Source organism: Arachis duranensis, chromosome 7 (assembly GCF_000817695.3).
Source record: "Arachis duranensis cultivar V14167 chromosome 7, aradu.V14167.gnm2.J7QH, whole genome shotgun sequence".
Taxonomy (NCBI): Eukaryota; Viridiplantae; Streptophyta; class Magnoliopsida; order Fabales; family Fabaceae; genus Arachis; species Arachis duranensis.
Genome location: NC_029778.3, coordinates 70730314 through 70747283, shown reverse-complemented (window position 1 = coordinate 70747283; position 16970 = coordinate 70730314). Strand labels below are relative to the sequence as shown.

The following is a 16970-nucleotide window of genomic DNA, read 5'->3' as shown; positions in this document are numbered from 1 at the left end:
TAGATTATAAATAAATTTTTAAGACAAAATTTTACTATAAAATTTATCAACAGATTTTTAACAAATTTTTTATCGATAAAAAAATAGAAACTTTTTAAAAAATTTACCGATAATTCTGTCAATAATATTAAAAACATAACTAAAAGGATCATTTTTCTTCGGGTACGACAACAAAGTGACAAATTTCAACAACACAATACATACACACACATATTTTTACTTTCTTTTCAAGGGTGAATGAGCAAATGCCCCCACCCCTTAATGAGTAAGTCTATCCGGGCCATCACTAGAGCTATATCAGCATCACAACTCAATGCAGTATATCTGTAGGTTCTTGAAGTCCACAATTTTCATTTGGACCTTAAATATTATAAATAGAAGTACAAACAATTTCAAAGGAAACATAATACTTAAAAAAGAATAAAAAAATGTACCTATCGTATAATTAATATAAAAATGTATTGTGTTCCGATCTCTACTTTTTTCCAAGTGCAGTAGTAGTGTTCATCACAGAAATCAGTTACCACTAAAATAGTCAACTTTTTCACATTATATTAATATAATAATCAAATTTTCCAATGTCGAATAATAATTTTTTTACAATAATAATCAAACTTTAATGAACACAAAAAATCATCCATTACCGTTATACTTTTATACATTTATTTGTATTTTGATTATAAAGCTCGATGTAAATCTCATTTAATTATATTATTTGTAAATTTTGTTTACAAAAGTGAATTAAATTTGATTATATTACTTATAAATTTTGATTATAAATGTAAATATATGTATAATAATCAATTGCTAATTAAATTTTTTGTATTCATATCATAAAGAGTAGGATAAATTACATGGATAAAATAACTGAAGATCAATATTGCACAAATGTTTTAAATTGAATTGTGTTATATGTTTATCTCGTTTGCAACTCTATGCAAATCAAATCAAATAAGTCTGATTTAAGTTCTTTCAATGTAAATCGAATTAAATGAAATCGAAATAGATAAATTTGATTTACTAGCTAGTAGTTATTGACACACGCAGCCTGTGGTGAATCGAAACAAACAAATTCGATTTGAAGCATAAAAAAAAGTCAGTAGTAAATCAATACAAATTGTTTCAATTTATTGAGGATATAGCTCCAAGGTAAATCGAGTCTAATTAATTTGAATTACTAAGTAAAGAAGCACAACATAATTCGAATTTACTTAATTCGATTTAGCTACGAGTAGGTCCTACAAATACAACAAATGTAACAGAGTGGTACTTGCAATGGCTAGTGATGATAGTTGTAACACCTTACCACACAGAGTTTTACGCTTAAGTCGTAAAATAGAGGTGGTATAGTATTACGACCACTAAAATAAAACATATATACGTATAATACTTGAAAGAATATAACATACGATGAGTCTTAAAGGAAAGGTAAAACAAAATCATAAAATTTAAAAGCACAACGCTCAAGAATAAGGATTACTTACGTACGAAGAAAGCTACGGTTCATAACTTATATATATATATAACAAGAGTAGAGGGTCAAGAGTACAAAATAACAAACTCCTAACTCCGCCTGTGAAGCTAAGGCTGCCGAAAAAATATTTACATACATATAAATATCAAAACCATAACACAGAATATACAAAAGAAATCCTAGTTCTCCATACACCTCTAAGAGGCACAAAAGTAAAACAAGTCATTAGGACAGTTCTATACATATTGTGATATATAAACAGTACGCAAAATAATGTTCCAAAAGATCCACTTCGTTGTAGAGAACTTTAGACGCCTAGTGAGGTGCATCTCAATTTGCATATGAAAAACAACAATATCATATGGGATGAGAACCGGAGGTTCTCAACATGGTAAAGGTGCCGCATACATAAGATATAAGGTCCCGAAAAGGCCAGAGGCAATCATAGAACTCCAACACTTAGATTATAAAACTTAAAGAACTAAAACAGAAACCATAAGTCAGGGTGGTTCTCTAAGGCTTCCTAAAATTAACTAAAACTTTAACCTAAACCCCCAATCCTCCTCCTTCCCTCCAATCCTCCAACACTGGTAAAACTGCACACACAAGCAAGCAGGCGATAAAAAACACAGGTAGAATACAAGTATTGCAAATAGCAAACATAACAATTAACATAGTAAGTTCCCTTAGGCATTCTCAATTAATGCAGAAACAAACAATTCAAACAATATGCATATGATGCATGCCTGTCCTATGACTGATGAGTCTCATCTGTCGGTTATCAAGCCAACCCGACAAGTCCGGCTGCTAAACCCTAGACTGTCTCTCGATGCGCATCCCCAAGAATTTATGCATAGCTTTTTCTCATTCATATATATAAATTTTGCTCATTGGGGGATATCCTTCCCAAGAATTTATACGTGCCCGGTCACCTTTATGTCGTAGGGTCAACAGAGTATCGAGTCTCAACCTGGAGCACGTGGTGGCAAGCCACTGCTCTTTACCCAGGGAAACTCGTATCTCAGATAACATATGTGCATAAGTCTCATTTCATTCATATTCATTAATAATCATTTCATAATCCTTCATTATAGCCATAACATCATTTATATATCATATATTTTCACTTTTATACATAATTCATCATGACCCGGAGCAAGTAGGGCGAACCACACCCTTGCATCTACCTGGGGAACCTCTATACTAACCAACTTGGAGCAAGTGGGGCGAAACTACAACACTTGCGTCTACCCAGGAGGTACGTTCTCAAATGCCTAGGAGGAAGAAAGGAGGAGATCCTAACCTCCCACCATCTCGCTGGGGGAAATTTTACAATACCAAGAGGAATAAGGAAGAGGATCCTCACCTTCCACCATCTCCTGGGGTCACACTTTGGAGAAGAGGACTCGAGATAAAGCAATCATTTATAACTACTCATAATCGTTCATAATCATTTGCCGTGGCCGCCATATTCATCACATGTATACCACAGCTTTGCACTCCTCATACATAATTCATCACTTCTCAAGCTTCTTTCACCCCCAAGTTACTTCACATTCCTAGTTGAAACCCTTTCAATACCACTATAACTCATTTCTAGGGTCCTCGAGGGTAAAAATAGAGGTTTAGAAGTTGGAAACCATGTTTAAATCATAAAAATGTACATTGCTAAGAAACAGAGTGTGTGCGTGCGCACACTTGTACAATTGTTCATAGAGGTGCATACGCACCAGGAGGTGCGTACGCACCAGGAGGTGCGGATGCTCTTAACAACAAGTATGTCCATACGTGTGTGTGCGCACCCTGGTGTGTGTACGCTCCAGAGTGTACGAATGCTCTCAGCAGTAAGCATGTCCCCTTGTGTGTGTGCACACCATAGTGTGCGTATGCATGTTTTCTGAAAGTCACAGCATGTGCATGCACATACGAGTGTGCGTACACAGAAGAGAAAATGTTGCCCCTGCTGGGCGCGTGCCCACATCAGTGTGCATATGCACACTAATGACGAGAGATTTTCTTGTATAGTTTGAATCAATCAAACAAGGAACAATTCGTTAGTAGCATAGTCCAAACCAACAATGAACTCTCATAATCAAATGTTATAATTCAAAACAATTTATAAACTGAGATCAAGAGTAATTCGACCTCGGGCCGATCTCCCTAGGATTGCACTTGAAGTGTTACACTTTCGGTTGTTAAGGACAAAAAGGGGTTTTAAAATAAAGAACAAAAAGATTGAAAGAACTTAGGATTAAAAGAATTAAACAATAATCAAAATTGTAATTAATGCAAGTAAAAGGAAAGCAAGATCAAAACTTAGTGAAAATACAAGAAAATGCATAAGGAGACTTGACTTGGGAATAAGGGTCCAAGAAATCCTATCATTGCCATAACCACAACTATGGTGATTATGATGAGTCAATCTCTCCTAGTTAACCCCTAACATCGAGGAGTAGGTCAAGCAAGCATAATTGACCTTAATCCATAAGTCCTAGCTAACTTACCAAACTAGTTGATAAAAAGCTAGCGTCAATGGAAACAAGAGTCAACTAACTACCCAAGAATTACCACTAAATGTCGGACATTATGACTCTAGTATCCTAAGAACTCAAATCCCAAGCCAAGGTGTGAAAATCTACTCAAAATTACCAAGTGGCATTGCACAAAACCAAAAAATGAGAAATTGCAAAGAAAAATAGAGAACTATTACCAACTATCAACAAAACCAAGTATAAACAAGAAATCAAACATAAAGAAAGCAGAAACATTAAATTCATCAATCAAAACTTCAAGAAACTCAAAATTGCAATATAAACAAAGTAACTTGAATCAAAGGAAATGAAAGTAGAAATGTTATAATTAAAGATGAAATTGAGAATACTTACAATTAAGAAAGCAAAATCCAAAATCAAAGCTTGCTATAAAATGCTACAATTGAAATTGATAAACCCTAAGAGAGCATTCTACTCTACACTACTCCTACTCCTAATACTATGTATTTTCTATCTAATCTACCTAATGAAAGCTTCCCCCCTCATATGGCTTCAATTCCCCTTTATATAGCATCACAATTCAACCTTCAAGCCTTCCAAAATGGGCCAAGAGGCCTCAAAAATCGCGAATCACATGTTTCATTAATGAAATCACGTGCAGGGTCCTGTGCGTACGCACAGATGTGTGCGTACGCACACTTTGCTGAATGGAGACTTGTGCGTACGCACGAGTACTTGTGCGCACACACATGCAAATCTCTTCTTGTGCGCACGCACACATGGCTGTGTGTGCTTTTCCTTATTTTCTTCATGTTTTCTCCCTTGTACATGCTTTCTTCCACTTTTGGCTATCCATTCTTGCTTCTATGACCTGAAATCACTCAACAAACAAGTCATGGCATCGAATGGCATGAAAGTAGAATTAAATTGCTCAATTTAAGTACAAAATTGTATGTTTTCACATTTAGCATCAAATTAGGGGCAAAACACAAAAGTATGCTATTTTGGTGCCTAAGTGTGAGTTTATGTGATGAAATCCATCCAAATTGAGTCAAATTATATCAAAAAATAGGGACTCATCAAATTCTCCCACACTTAAATAATAGCATGTGCTCATGCTAAACCAACAAGGAAAATGATCAAAAGGGGTAATCAACTTATTAAATGCAACTATCTATATGCATGTAAATATGTATATGCTATCTATATCTATCTATACTATAGTATCCTATGAAAATGGTGAAAGCAAACAATCAACTTCCAAGCAAGAGTATAGATATATAGGGCTAGGCAAAGAAGTAGCTCAATGCAAACAAAATCTAGAGAATTGATTCAACTCATCAAATGAAGCAACTTGCAAGAATTCATGATAAGAAGTGTGGGAACATAGAATTGAGTAGTTGAACCCTCACTAGGTATGTATACACTATATTCACTCGGTGTTTAGGGTTTAATCACTCAAATTTCCTCCTAATCATGCTTTCAAGGATTTGCTTTTCAGCTAACAATCAACAAACAAGTGATGCATGAATGCAATTATCATGAGGACTTCATATGGTTGTAATGGGGTTAGGATCAAGGTGGGATAGATATGGCTAAGTGGACTAAATTGGATTAAATCCTTGATTAGTTTAAGCGTCCAACTCAACCTTTATCAATCCAACATAAAAATTTGCAATCCTAACTTCCCATCATGTCTTTTCTTTTTCACAAACACTCATGTATGCTTATCATTCAATTCCCATATGCATTTCTTATTCACTTTTGTTAGGGGTAACCTTTGTTCCCATTTTATTGGTGTAGTTTTTTTTTTTTTTTGAAAGTGAATCAAGATAAATGCATATGGTTTAATAGTTCATACATGAATGCACCCATTTTCCAAAGTTTTCTATGAAATACCCAAAATAATTATTTTCATTCACTACCAAAGTTTTCCAAAATTTCCCCACACTTAAATGAAACACACACCTCAACCTAAGCTAATCAAGGATACAATCTAAGGTAATTCATGGTGTAAAACCCAGTTAATTAACGGCTAATTAACTCATAAATGAGAATTTATTCTAGAAAGCCTAAAATGTGATTTTTATGGCTAAATGTGATAGAGGAGATTGAGACGAGAATTTTGGTACCAATTTTATAGAAATCGGACCAAGATTGGACCGAACGGGTCAAACCGGGCCAATTGGACCCAAAGTGGGCCCTTGGCCCAACATAACTAAACCAAAACCCTAGTTTTCAGCATTCTCTCTCCTCACTAAACACACTCACATGCTGAAAATGGAGGCCATGGAGGGAAGAACACTCTCTCAAGTTCTTTCTCTCACTTGATCTTCAAACCACCATAACTTTTGATCTAGAGCTCCGATTGCCGCTCCGTTTGCGGCCACGCGTTCACCGCGGAGAGCTCTACAAAACCCATACAATCAATCTTGAGCTTGTGGATAAGTGGTTTGGAAGTGCTCCGGTGGAGCTTGGGAAAATTGGCTAAGGTATGGTTTCGGTTTCCCGTATCTAATATGTAATGTGGTAGGAAATACTTAGGCTAGAGGCCCTAAGATAGGCATTGAATTGTTGATGTTGTTGAATTGTATATATATATGATGTGGTCATATATGTGATGATGATTATTGATGCCTTGGTGGTATGATGTATGAGAAATATGCATGTTGTGATATATGCTTGATGATTGGTTATGGTTGAATTGTGGGTTGGACCATGTTAATGGTGAGTATGATATTGATTGTGTGCAATAATGATTTATTGGGATTGGTGTTGTGGAAATTGGCATGAGGAAGAGTATATGTTATGTCAATATGTTTGAGTTTGAGCCACTTAGATGAAGTGGGTTAAAAAGATGAGATAGTGATTTTGTAAAATGTAGTAAAGTCTCAATGTGTGAGTTGAGGAGGCTTGATGTTGAAATTGATGTATTTTGATTGATTTCAAAGGAAAGGGATGAAAATGTCATGTTTTGATTGATTTTGAAAAGAGTTGGAAATGGCTTGTTTTGAAAATGGCACTTTGTGGTTTTTATGAAAAACATGGATTTTGGGCATACTTTGGACTACGGATCTCTGTTTTGTACCAAATCTTTTTAGAAATGAAATTGGATCCGGGATGTCCATGCCGTTCGAAGAACGGGTGAAAAACGATTTAAAATGAGGAAGTTATGTCTGTCGGAAGATTGGGGTTGAACCTGTGAATTTTGCAGCTTTTAACTTAGAAAAATTTTTAGCAGAATGACCCTCCACGCGTAGGCACACTTGGCGCGTACGCGTCATTTTTCAAGAAGGCACCATCCACGCGTGCGCGTGGTGTGCCGCGCCGTTCTTCCCGAAAATGCCATCCACGCGTGTGCGTGATGTGCGCGGGCGCGCCGATTGTGCTGCACCCAATGCCCAGCCATTTTCCAGAGAGTTATGCCAGGACTGTGCCAGTGTTGTGCCTGGGGCACGAGGACGCCCACGCGTACGCGTGGTTGACGCGTACGCGTCGATTGGCAAATTTTTAATCCACGCGTTAGCGTGCATGACGCTTGCGCGTCGATGAAGTTTTTGAGGCCATCCACGCGTGCGCGTAGAGTGCGCGTATGCGCGGACCTGTTTTCATCCCAAAGTTGATTTTTGAGTTTTAAAAGCCAAATTTCATACTTCTAAGCCTCCGATCTCACCACTTATATCTTAAAACATTATGATATGCCTAGCTATGAGAGAAGGAGCTAGTGGAGGTGGTAACTTGCGAGTGAGGCAAGGGAAAATGAATAATCAATGAGGATCATTGATGATTATGTGAGATGTGGAGGATGGTGGTGGAAGTGCTTGTTATGCCATTGGCCGAAGGGCCGTAATTGTTTATAAATTGGCTGGTTCTGGACTGAACCGTGAGCCGGATGGCTGATATGGATGTTGATCCATGGATGAGAATTCATGCATGTTTATGCTGAATTATTGATAATTGTGATTTGCACTTCCACTATCTGAGATACGAGTTTCCCTGGGTAGTAGCAGTGGCTAGCCACCACGTGCTCCAGGTTGAGACTCGAAGCTCTTTTGACCCTATGTCATAAGTGTGGCCGGGCACTGTGAAAGACCCGGATGAGCTCGCCCCCGTAAATATTCACCAGTGAGGGTGATGGATATAGATCATGATTATGATCAAGTTTATGATGAGTATAACTCGAGTTGGGGATGCGTGACAGAGGGACAGTCCAATGGTTAACTGCCAGGACTTGTCGGGTTGGCTCTATAACCGACAGATGATATCATCGGCCACTAGGGACAGGCATTCATCATATGCATATTATGTGAATTGTTTGAGATTGCCTATTTGACTGCATATTACTTGCTATTTGTCTAAATGCCCTACTTGTTCCTAATTGTATATTTCTTGTTGATATAACTGTGTTTGCTACTTTATACTCCTGCTGGTGGTTGGGAGGTCTGAAGGAATTGGAAAGGGAAGTATTAGTTAGACTGAAGTATCTTTAGTCAGATGCCCTTTTATGGTTTAGCTTGTTTATAAGCTTTGATATTACCTGGAGGAAGTTCTAGGATTGCCTTCGGCTTTCCTCCATTATTATGTATTATATATGTGGAAGCTGTTACCATGCTGGGGACCTCTGGTTCTCACCCATGCGGATTTTGTGGTTTTCAGATGCAGGACGTGATGTTTCCCGCTGATGCATGCTGGAGACTTCTATATTGCGAATATCCTTTGTTCTCGGGGCTATGTTTTGGTTTATATGTTTTGTTTAGATACTTTTATCTCCATTAAATAATACAAACTGTGATGACTCCTCTTATGGGAGATTTTGGAGAATAGGTTTTATGTATTTGTGTCCCTTTGGGTTTCCTTTGGGGTTTTCCTTATTTTTATCATATGTATATATTGCTATGCTCGGACCGGTTATCTTCGCAGCCGGATCTTGAGTCTTGATATTCCTGTTTTTGACACTCCTTTGTATATATATAATCACGCGTTGGTTATCCTTGTTAGTTACGTTATCGATCGGAGTGTTGCGCTTTCGAGTTGCGATTTTTGTTTACCCCTTTTTCTACAAAGGCTCCTAGTTATAATCAATTATTCATACTACTATACATACTAACTTTTATTTTAGAGGTCGTAATACCTTGCCATCTTTGAATTATGACTTAAGCATAAGACTCTGTATGGTAGGGTGTTACACATGGTTTTCCGCTTAAGGTTGTGATGTGCTAATATCAAGAACAATGGGGTAGTTAAAGCTCAAAAGGGGTTAACAAAGGTAGATGCAAGGGTAGGTCTATATGGGTGAGTGAGTTTAATTCAGAAATGGCCTCAATCATGCTAAATGCATTCAAAACATCAAACATTGGACATAAAGAATCAAGCGAAACTAAGATCACAATCATAGAAGGAGCATAGCACATAATGAACAAAAATAGTTGTTAAAATATGTAACCACTCTTTAAAGCTCAAAACTCACAAGGTATTTGTTCTTTCCTCTTCTATGTTCCATAAAAATTATTCAAGAAAGTTTAAAAACAATTTTCCAAATCAATTTAATAGAGTTCTCTTGAAGCAAACAAAAAAGGTAACATGAACAATTAGGATAAAAAATGAACTAGGTAATTAGGCATATACTATTCACATCGTCCAATCACAATCAATATCTATACTATTTACCAAGTAATATAAAATGCACTATATCTATATATATTAAAACGAAAGTGCATAAGTCAAAGAACTAAAATATCTACAAAAAGAATAATAAAACTCAAAATAAACTAAATGACAAGTGTTAAGCAGAGAATGTTTACACCCAAAAAATAGTAGATACTCCCCCACACTTAAATCATGCACGGTCCTCTGTGCCAAGAATCGGACTGAGGGTGGTCAACTGTGAGATGCTCCATCGTCTGATGGTGGTGGGTGCTGATGACGCTGATAAACAATCATGGCTCGGGAGGACTCTGCGGTGGTCTCAACTGTCGGCTCCTCAACTGCCTGGTCAGCTGGCTCTACTGCTGTCTCAGCTCTCGACTCAGCTACAGCGGGTGCCTCCTCAACTCTCTGAACTACTGCCTCCTCAACCATGGACTCCTCCGCTCTCTGGTCAGGGGGCTCGACTACCTGGCCAGCATCAGCTGCTGGCTCCTCCGGTGTCAGCTCGGTCTTGGGCTCAGGCTCTGGTGTATTCGGAGGAGGTGGCCCAGGGTCTCTACCCTCAAACTTTGACATTATCCAGTGGAAGCGGCGAGCGTTATGGCGCTCGTAGCGGTGGAGGGTCTGAAGGATCTCCCGACCCTGCTCATAAGGCGTCTGAGGTCGGGGTGTGGGTACAGGAGGTGCAGGAGGTGCTGATGGCTTTGCTGATGATGGTGGCTTAGTCGTCTTCCTCTTCTTCTGTGGCGGCAATCCCTCATACTCGCTGTACAGTTACAATGACTGCTTGCTGATGAAGGACAGACGTCCTATCTGTTGGGCGTCTCTCTACTCCAGAATAGGTGGCTAATCTGGTGATCATCGATGGGAAGGAAATGTTGTATTTCTGTTGTTGTTTAACCTTCCACATTGAATCTCTGATAAGGGGAAGAACAAAGATTCTCTTCCCCTCCAGAATGGCCCATAGTAGAACAGCCACACGGACACGATTATGAGTGGCGTGCGTGCTCGGTAGGATGTAGTCAGCGATGATCTGCTGCCAGATCCTCACCTCAGGATGAACGTCGGAGCACGCAATGCTAAGCGAGACCGTATTCCGTCCTCTACTGTACTCCCATCTGGCCTCAGGCAGGCCAATCTTCTTCAAGACCATGTCCAATGAAAGCTTGCCGGATGTCAAGTCCTTCACTATATGAGGATAAGCATCCCTAGCCGGAGGAATATGCAGGATCTGTAAAAGGGCCTCCAAAGGCTTGACACCTCTCAGAAAAACAGTCGGGGCATCCCTCTTAAGCAGATTTCCGTAGAATTCTTTGACCTGGTGTTCATTGATTTCCACCGATCGAATCCTATGAACTTCCATTGTAAAAATTGAGTCCATCAAGAATTTGGTCCGCATATTTTTCTGGTAAGTTCAGCTTTCTTTCATACTGAAAGGCTCACTTTTCCAATTTCTTGTACTGTTCCTCGACCGTTTCATTTATGAATGTGTCCAGTTGAGTACTCGGACGCGTAGGAGGAGGACGAGTCAAAGGATTGGCTTTCTCCTTCCCTTTGCGAGTCATCTTGAAAAAGACAAAAACAGAATACAACTCAGGAGAAACAGATAAAATTCACAAAAAGAAGGGAAAATAGTCAAGCAATGCATATTAAAGCCACAAAGGTAAACACACACTCAATTAAGGGAAAACATATTCAAAACAGTCAAATGCTCAAAAAGAAATGAATTTTTCCCACAGTCAAGCAACCTAAGTACATAAAAGTGAATGAATAACAATTGTAGGACATATATGACTTAGGTGTATAACGAAAGTGAATTGAATTGAGAGGAATTGATTATTGCAATTTTGCATTTGAAATTGGAAGACTTAGCAAAAAGGTGGCAAAAGCAATAATCAAGGTAATAGTGGGAGCGTGCACTTATTCATGTTGAGAAGATAAGAAATGGTCACATATACATAACCTCCTCTCCAAAGCAATACTTGAATGAAAAACAGATTATATTGCTCAAAAACATACAGGAACAAGTGGCTATGTATGTGGTTATCCATTATTAACAGCTTCATGAATAGGCAACAGCATCAATTTACTAAACAAAATTTAGGTTATGCACTTAGAATGTACCAACTGGAATGACCACAGCTGTAAATTTCAATCCAATTTGGTCGTACAAGCAAAATCAGCAATTAAGTACATAACTGGCAAGTTACCCGTTAAAGAATGATATGCACAGCAAAAATTGACACCAAACAACAATAATCACAGTGGTAAAGTCAAGTTCAGTTTGATGTTCAAGCTAAATGAATAAGGTGCATAAACAAGTTCAAGCTCAAGAAGCATCCAAAACTAACATTAAATTGTACATGTATAAATAACAATGCATAATGGGAAGAAAATTCAAAACCTACGCTGATCAGACACAGAAATTGAATAAAAAAATCCATTCAGGCATTACATCAAGCATGTTATGTGCATCAGTGAGAAATAGCATTCACAGTTCAATCACAACAGTAAAGCAACCCAGAAAATTCAAACAATCAGCCAACATCAAGCATTCAATCCAGAAAACACAAGTCATCTAACCTATAGCCTCCTAATTACTAAAACAAAATTAAAAACAGAATCGAGAAGCAAGTAAAATAAAGCAGTAAGAAATGGAACAGGGGCAGGGAAGGAATTGGAACCTGTAATGCAGAAGATGGAGGAAGAAGAATGTAGGCGAGACGGGGGGTTTTGTAGCGGCACATAAGCTCACTGCCGCTGGTTCTCGCCGGAGTAGGTGGCGCAAACAGAGACTGGGTGCGGGAAGGGTTGTTGTCGGAGAGACAGGGTGTAGCGCGGTACAGAGAAGAAAAAAGGGGAAATGTAGAAGAGGGAAGAAAAAGAAAGGAAGAGGGGGCGACGGTGGTCGCTGGTGGTGGTGTGGTCGGACGGAGGTGGTGGTTGGTGGTCGTCTGGGTGGTTGGGCTGAGGATTGGGGTAGGGTGGCGTTCAGAGAAGAGGAGAAGAAGGAAGGGTTGGGGTGCGTGTGGAAACTAAAGCGCGAGTGTCCTTTTTTCGAATTAACGCTCTAAAAGGACCTCGTGCGTATGCACAAGGTCGTGTGCGGACGCACAACTAAGGGAAATGAGGGCTATGTGCGCGCACAGAAGCGTGCGGGTGCTACGGGCAGAATGAGTATCGCGAGTTGTGCGGACGCACAAGAGTTGTGCACGCACACAGAAGAGAAAAGAGGGGGTGCGTTCACACGCACAAGGGGTGCGTGCGCCGCGGACAGAAGGGTTGTCACAAGCTGTGCGTGCGCTGAGGGATGTGTGCATGCATAGGTGGTTTTTTTCTTCTTTTTTTTTGTTTTTGAAAGAGGGATGGAGTGTGCGTGCACACGTAAGATGTTCATTAGACAATTCAATAATTAGGAAACATGACATACTTTCAGCCATTCAAACCTACAATCTTAAATTCACTAAACTAGAATCAATAATCAGACACTTTCAGCAATTCAATAATAAGAAAAAATATAGAACACTTATAGTGATAGTTATCCCGTGCTGCCATCAGTCCAAATCATCAACCATACAATGGGAGGTGGTAGAGAGGCATTAGCTGCCTCACTTCCATGAGAGGACTCCAGTGCTACGGCTTCCGTCACTGGAGGTGGCGTTGCTGTAGATAGAGGGACACAATTGCGGTTAGGGACCATGATGAACGGTTGGTCTATTAAATCCGTAACCTATGATGTCACGGAGGTAGTCAGAGTAGAGGGAAAGGATCCAAAATTTCTAAGGGTACAAGAAGAAACCCTCTCTCTACCACGGCCACGAGCACATCCACGACCGGCAGCTTGATCCGCTGAACCTCCACCTGTCATCATGTCTGCAAATAGCACAAATCAACAATAATCAATACAATGATCAGCAATAATCAGAAATTCAGAATAACAAATCAACCTTATAAATTATAATAACTAGTTCAGAATAAATCAACAATAATCAAAACATGTTTTAATCAGAATCGAAATAAATCAGAACTAAATAAGAAACAGAAATCAGAACATGTTCTAATTAAAATTAAAACTAAATAAGTTCAGCAATCTAAATTCAGAATTTTAGAAAATCCAAAGTCTAAAACAAGTTCAGTACCCCCTAATTTCATAACTAAATAAGGAATATAAATCAGAACCAATTAATTTCAACTTGAAATTTATTCCTAAGATAACCCAAAACCAATTAAACATACATAGTTGACCTAATAGGGTTAAAAATGACCAACTTAATTAACCTTATACTATTAAATAAATGCCTCAATTATTCAAAAGTTTTGGTAAATTAAAAAAAATCAAATTCCATTATTAATGCATAATAACAATCAAAACATGCAAACGAGCATTAATTTTCAAGAATTAGACCAAAAATTACATTAAAAGCTCTGAGACATATTGACGAACACTTGGCATGCACAAACATTAAACATGCAAAATTAAGAGCATTTAGCAATTGACAGCCCCAATTTCAAATCAACGATCAACACCATCAACAAATAATTCAAAACCGGCAACAACTAAGCATAATCCAAATATTTTTTTGTAATTTAGAACCTAATAACCTAATCTAACCTATCCTAACCACTTAAAATTCACTAATAGAAAATTCATTCTAACTAAGTACTAAAAATCATATTAATGAAACTATAATTAACAGAAACAAAAATTAAAAACAAAGTAATAACCTGGGTTGCTAAAACGGAATGGAACGAAGAAGATGAAAGGAGTTGCAACGGCACTATGATGTTGTCGGTGCGAGAAACAGCAAACAAATGATCATCGGACTTGGAGCTAGCTGAAACGAGATAGGAACAGGGGCTCTGTGACAGAGGTTGAGCTAAAGTGGGTTAGAGACAGAAGGGAAGAAAGAGAAGGGAGAGATGGCAATTTAGGGTGGCGGCGACGACAGAGAAGGTGAGAGGGTTAGAGAGAGAAAGGGTAGAGGAGTAGAGGGGTAGAGAGAAAGAGGGTGGTGGGAAGAAGGTTCGCAATTTGAATTTATCGTCTAAGTTACTGTTAGATTTACTTTCGAAAAAATCTGATGGTAAACCATTGCGGGTCACCAAAACGCTGTGTTTCTCTACGTGGGTTTATTGTCGAATTTTTTCAACGGTAAATCCGACCCTAAAGGACGCGCTAATTTATTTTTTGTTTCCCTCCAAATATTACCGGCAAATTTACTGTCAAAAGCGTAAATCCTCTGGTAATTACTTAACTTTACGAATTCAACACCGTTACCCTCGGTAAATCCGACGATAACTTCGCCGCTACTTTGCGACGGTACTTAGAATTTTTCTTGTAGTGATTATCGGCGAATTTACTATCAAAAAATGAAATCCGACGGTAATTTTTTCACTCAATGAATTTATTGCCAAATCCGCCAATAAATCTGCTGGTAAATCCAACATTATTCAACGTTTTCCTTGTAGTGATTGACTACCCTCCTTTCAACATTTAGATACTAACAAATTAATATTTTTAATGCTTCAAACAAAATGGTTTCGGGAATACTTAAGAAAATTGAAATTTTGCATCTAAAGATTATATTTCTATCATCACAATTTATAGCAGATTCAATAAAATATATTAACGCATTAATACTTGTAAAATCCATTTTTTCAGTTTTTTTTTGTAAAAATTTTTTTTTATAGTGATCAAGAGCTGAAACCACAAAAAAATAAAAATAAAGGGAGACAGGAGAACATACTAAAGAGAAAAGAGAAAGAAACACAAATTTAACAAGATGAAAAAATGAAGTGAAAAAATTAAAGTGCACACATGTATAAAAGTTGATCTACCACCTGTGATACCAAATTACCAATGATTGATAATTCAATCTAAGATGTTACATTACAAAAGGAAAGTCCATTAAGATACATACATATAGGTTAGGTATTAATTCACAAGCTTTACTAACAACAATTATTTAATATATTTTTGTTATGAACAGAACACTGTAAATTGGGATAAAATAAAACACTACATCCTTCATGTCATGTTCCATGGATAAATGAATTGAAGTGAAATGCTAAATATTGTATGTCAATTGTCAAGTTCTTTATTTGCATTAAACTTAGCACGCTTTTCAACCATCACATTGGTTTAATAATTTTTAAAATTCTTCATTGCTGTTAACAATTTTTTTTCTTTTATTTTGGTAAATCGTAATTTTTACTAGTATTTTTAACAATATAAAATAAAGAAGTAAAAACTAACTAATCAATGAAATTAATATCATAAAAATTAAGCTCATTAAAATACTAAGAAATGCCTAATCAAACAAAAAAAATTCAAAAAATTTAAAATTATAAAAATAACGTAACTTTGTAAAAATAAAATACAAAAACATTAGAAAATAAATAGTTAAATTATACAGTTGGTCTCTACACTTTTAATGAAATTATAAATTAGTCCCTACACTTTAAAAGTTTGTAATTGAGTCCCTAAAGAGAATTAAAATTTGCAATTTAGTCTCCATCGTTCAAAAAATATTTGATTTAACAGAATATTCTCAGTATATTCTCTATTTTAACAGAATATTCTTAATATATTCTGAGAATATTCTGTTAAATCAATACTTTTTGACCTACGGAGACTAAATTGCAAATTTTAATTCTCTTTAGGAACTCAATTATAAACTTTTAAAATGTAGGAATCAATTTATAATTTCACTAAAAATGTAGGAACTAACTGTGTAATTTAACCAAATAAATTTATAATTGACCACAAACAAACAATAAAAAAGAAAACTTTAAAGTTATCTTGAATTAATCAACATTCTTAAGGATTTGCCTTATAAATCAAACTTAAATTAATTTAACAATATATGTATACATCTTAAAAATTAATAATGAAATATAGTAAATTATGGCGGTTTGAAGAATCTTTCTCAAAAAGTGATAAAAATTAGGGAGGAATTTAAAATTTATAAAGAAAAAATTAAGATCTGGAAGGAAAATTAAGATTTAGAGAGACGAGAAAGATTTGGAAGAAAAATTAAAATTAAGAATATAAATTATAATTATTAATTATGATAAAGGATTTTTTTAGTAAAAACGATATCTAAACACTACTTTTGCTTCTATTTTTTTAAAAGCAATGTGTCGTTGAATTTTTGAAAAAATAAATTATTTATTTTTTTAATTAAAATATTTTTTTAAAAAGTGATATCTAAACATGTTTAAATTTTAAACAATTATTTTTTTAAGAACTTTTTAAAAAAAATTACCAATCTAAAACTAGTACTTATTCTTTTAATGGTGATTTCTTCAAAAAAAATTATACCAATTGCATTTTTAAATAAGAAAAGTTCAAGGGT

At 36.6% G+C, this 16970-nt stretch overlaps 1 protein-coding gene across 2 annotated transcripts; it reads right to left on the bottom strand.

The window, feature by feature from the left end:
• Positions 1–9694: 9694 nt before the first annotated feature.
• Positions 9695–12628, bottom strand: LOC127740716 (uncharacterized). Of its 2 annotated transcripts, none has more exons than XM_052252317.1 (2): positions 12297–12628; positions 9695–11177 (listed from the first exon to the last, which is right to left on the bottom strand). In XM_052252317.1, exon 2 carries the CDS (start codon positions 11009–11011, stop codon positions 10370–10372), a length of 642 nt encoding a protein of 213 aa, XP_052108277.1. In that variant the 5' UTR covers positions 11012–11177; positions 12297–12628; the 3' UTR covers positions 9695–10369. Both variants share the same exon structure in this region, with proteins under 2 accessions (XP_052108277.1, XP_052108278.1).
• Between the last annotated feature and the right edge of the window lie 4342 nt (positions 12629–16970).

Excerpts from the sequence above, each read along its gene's own strand:
- LOC127740716 (XM_052252317.1), bottom strand. The coding sequence starts at position 11,011 with ATGCGGACCAAATTCTTGATGGACTCAATTTTTACAATGGAAGTTCAT.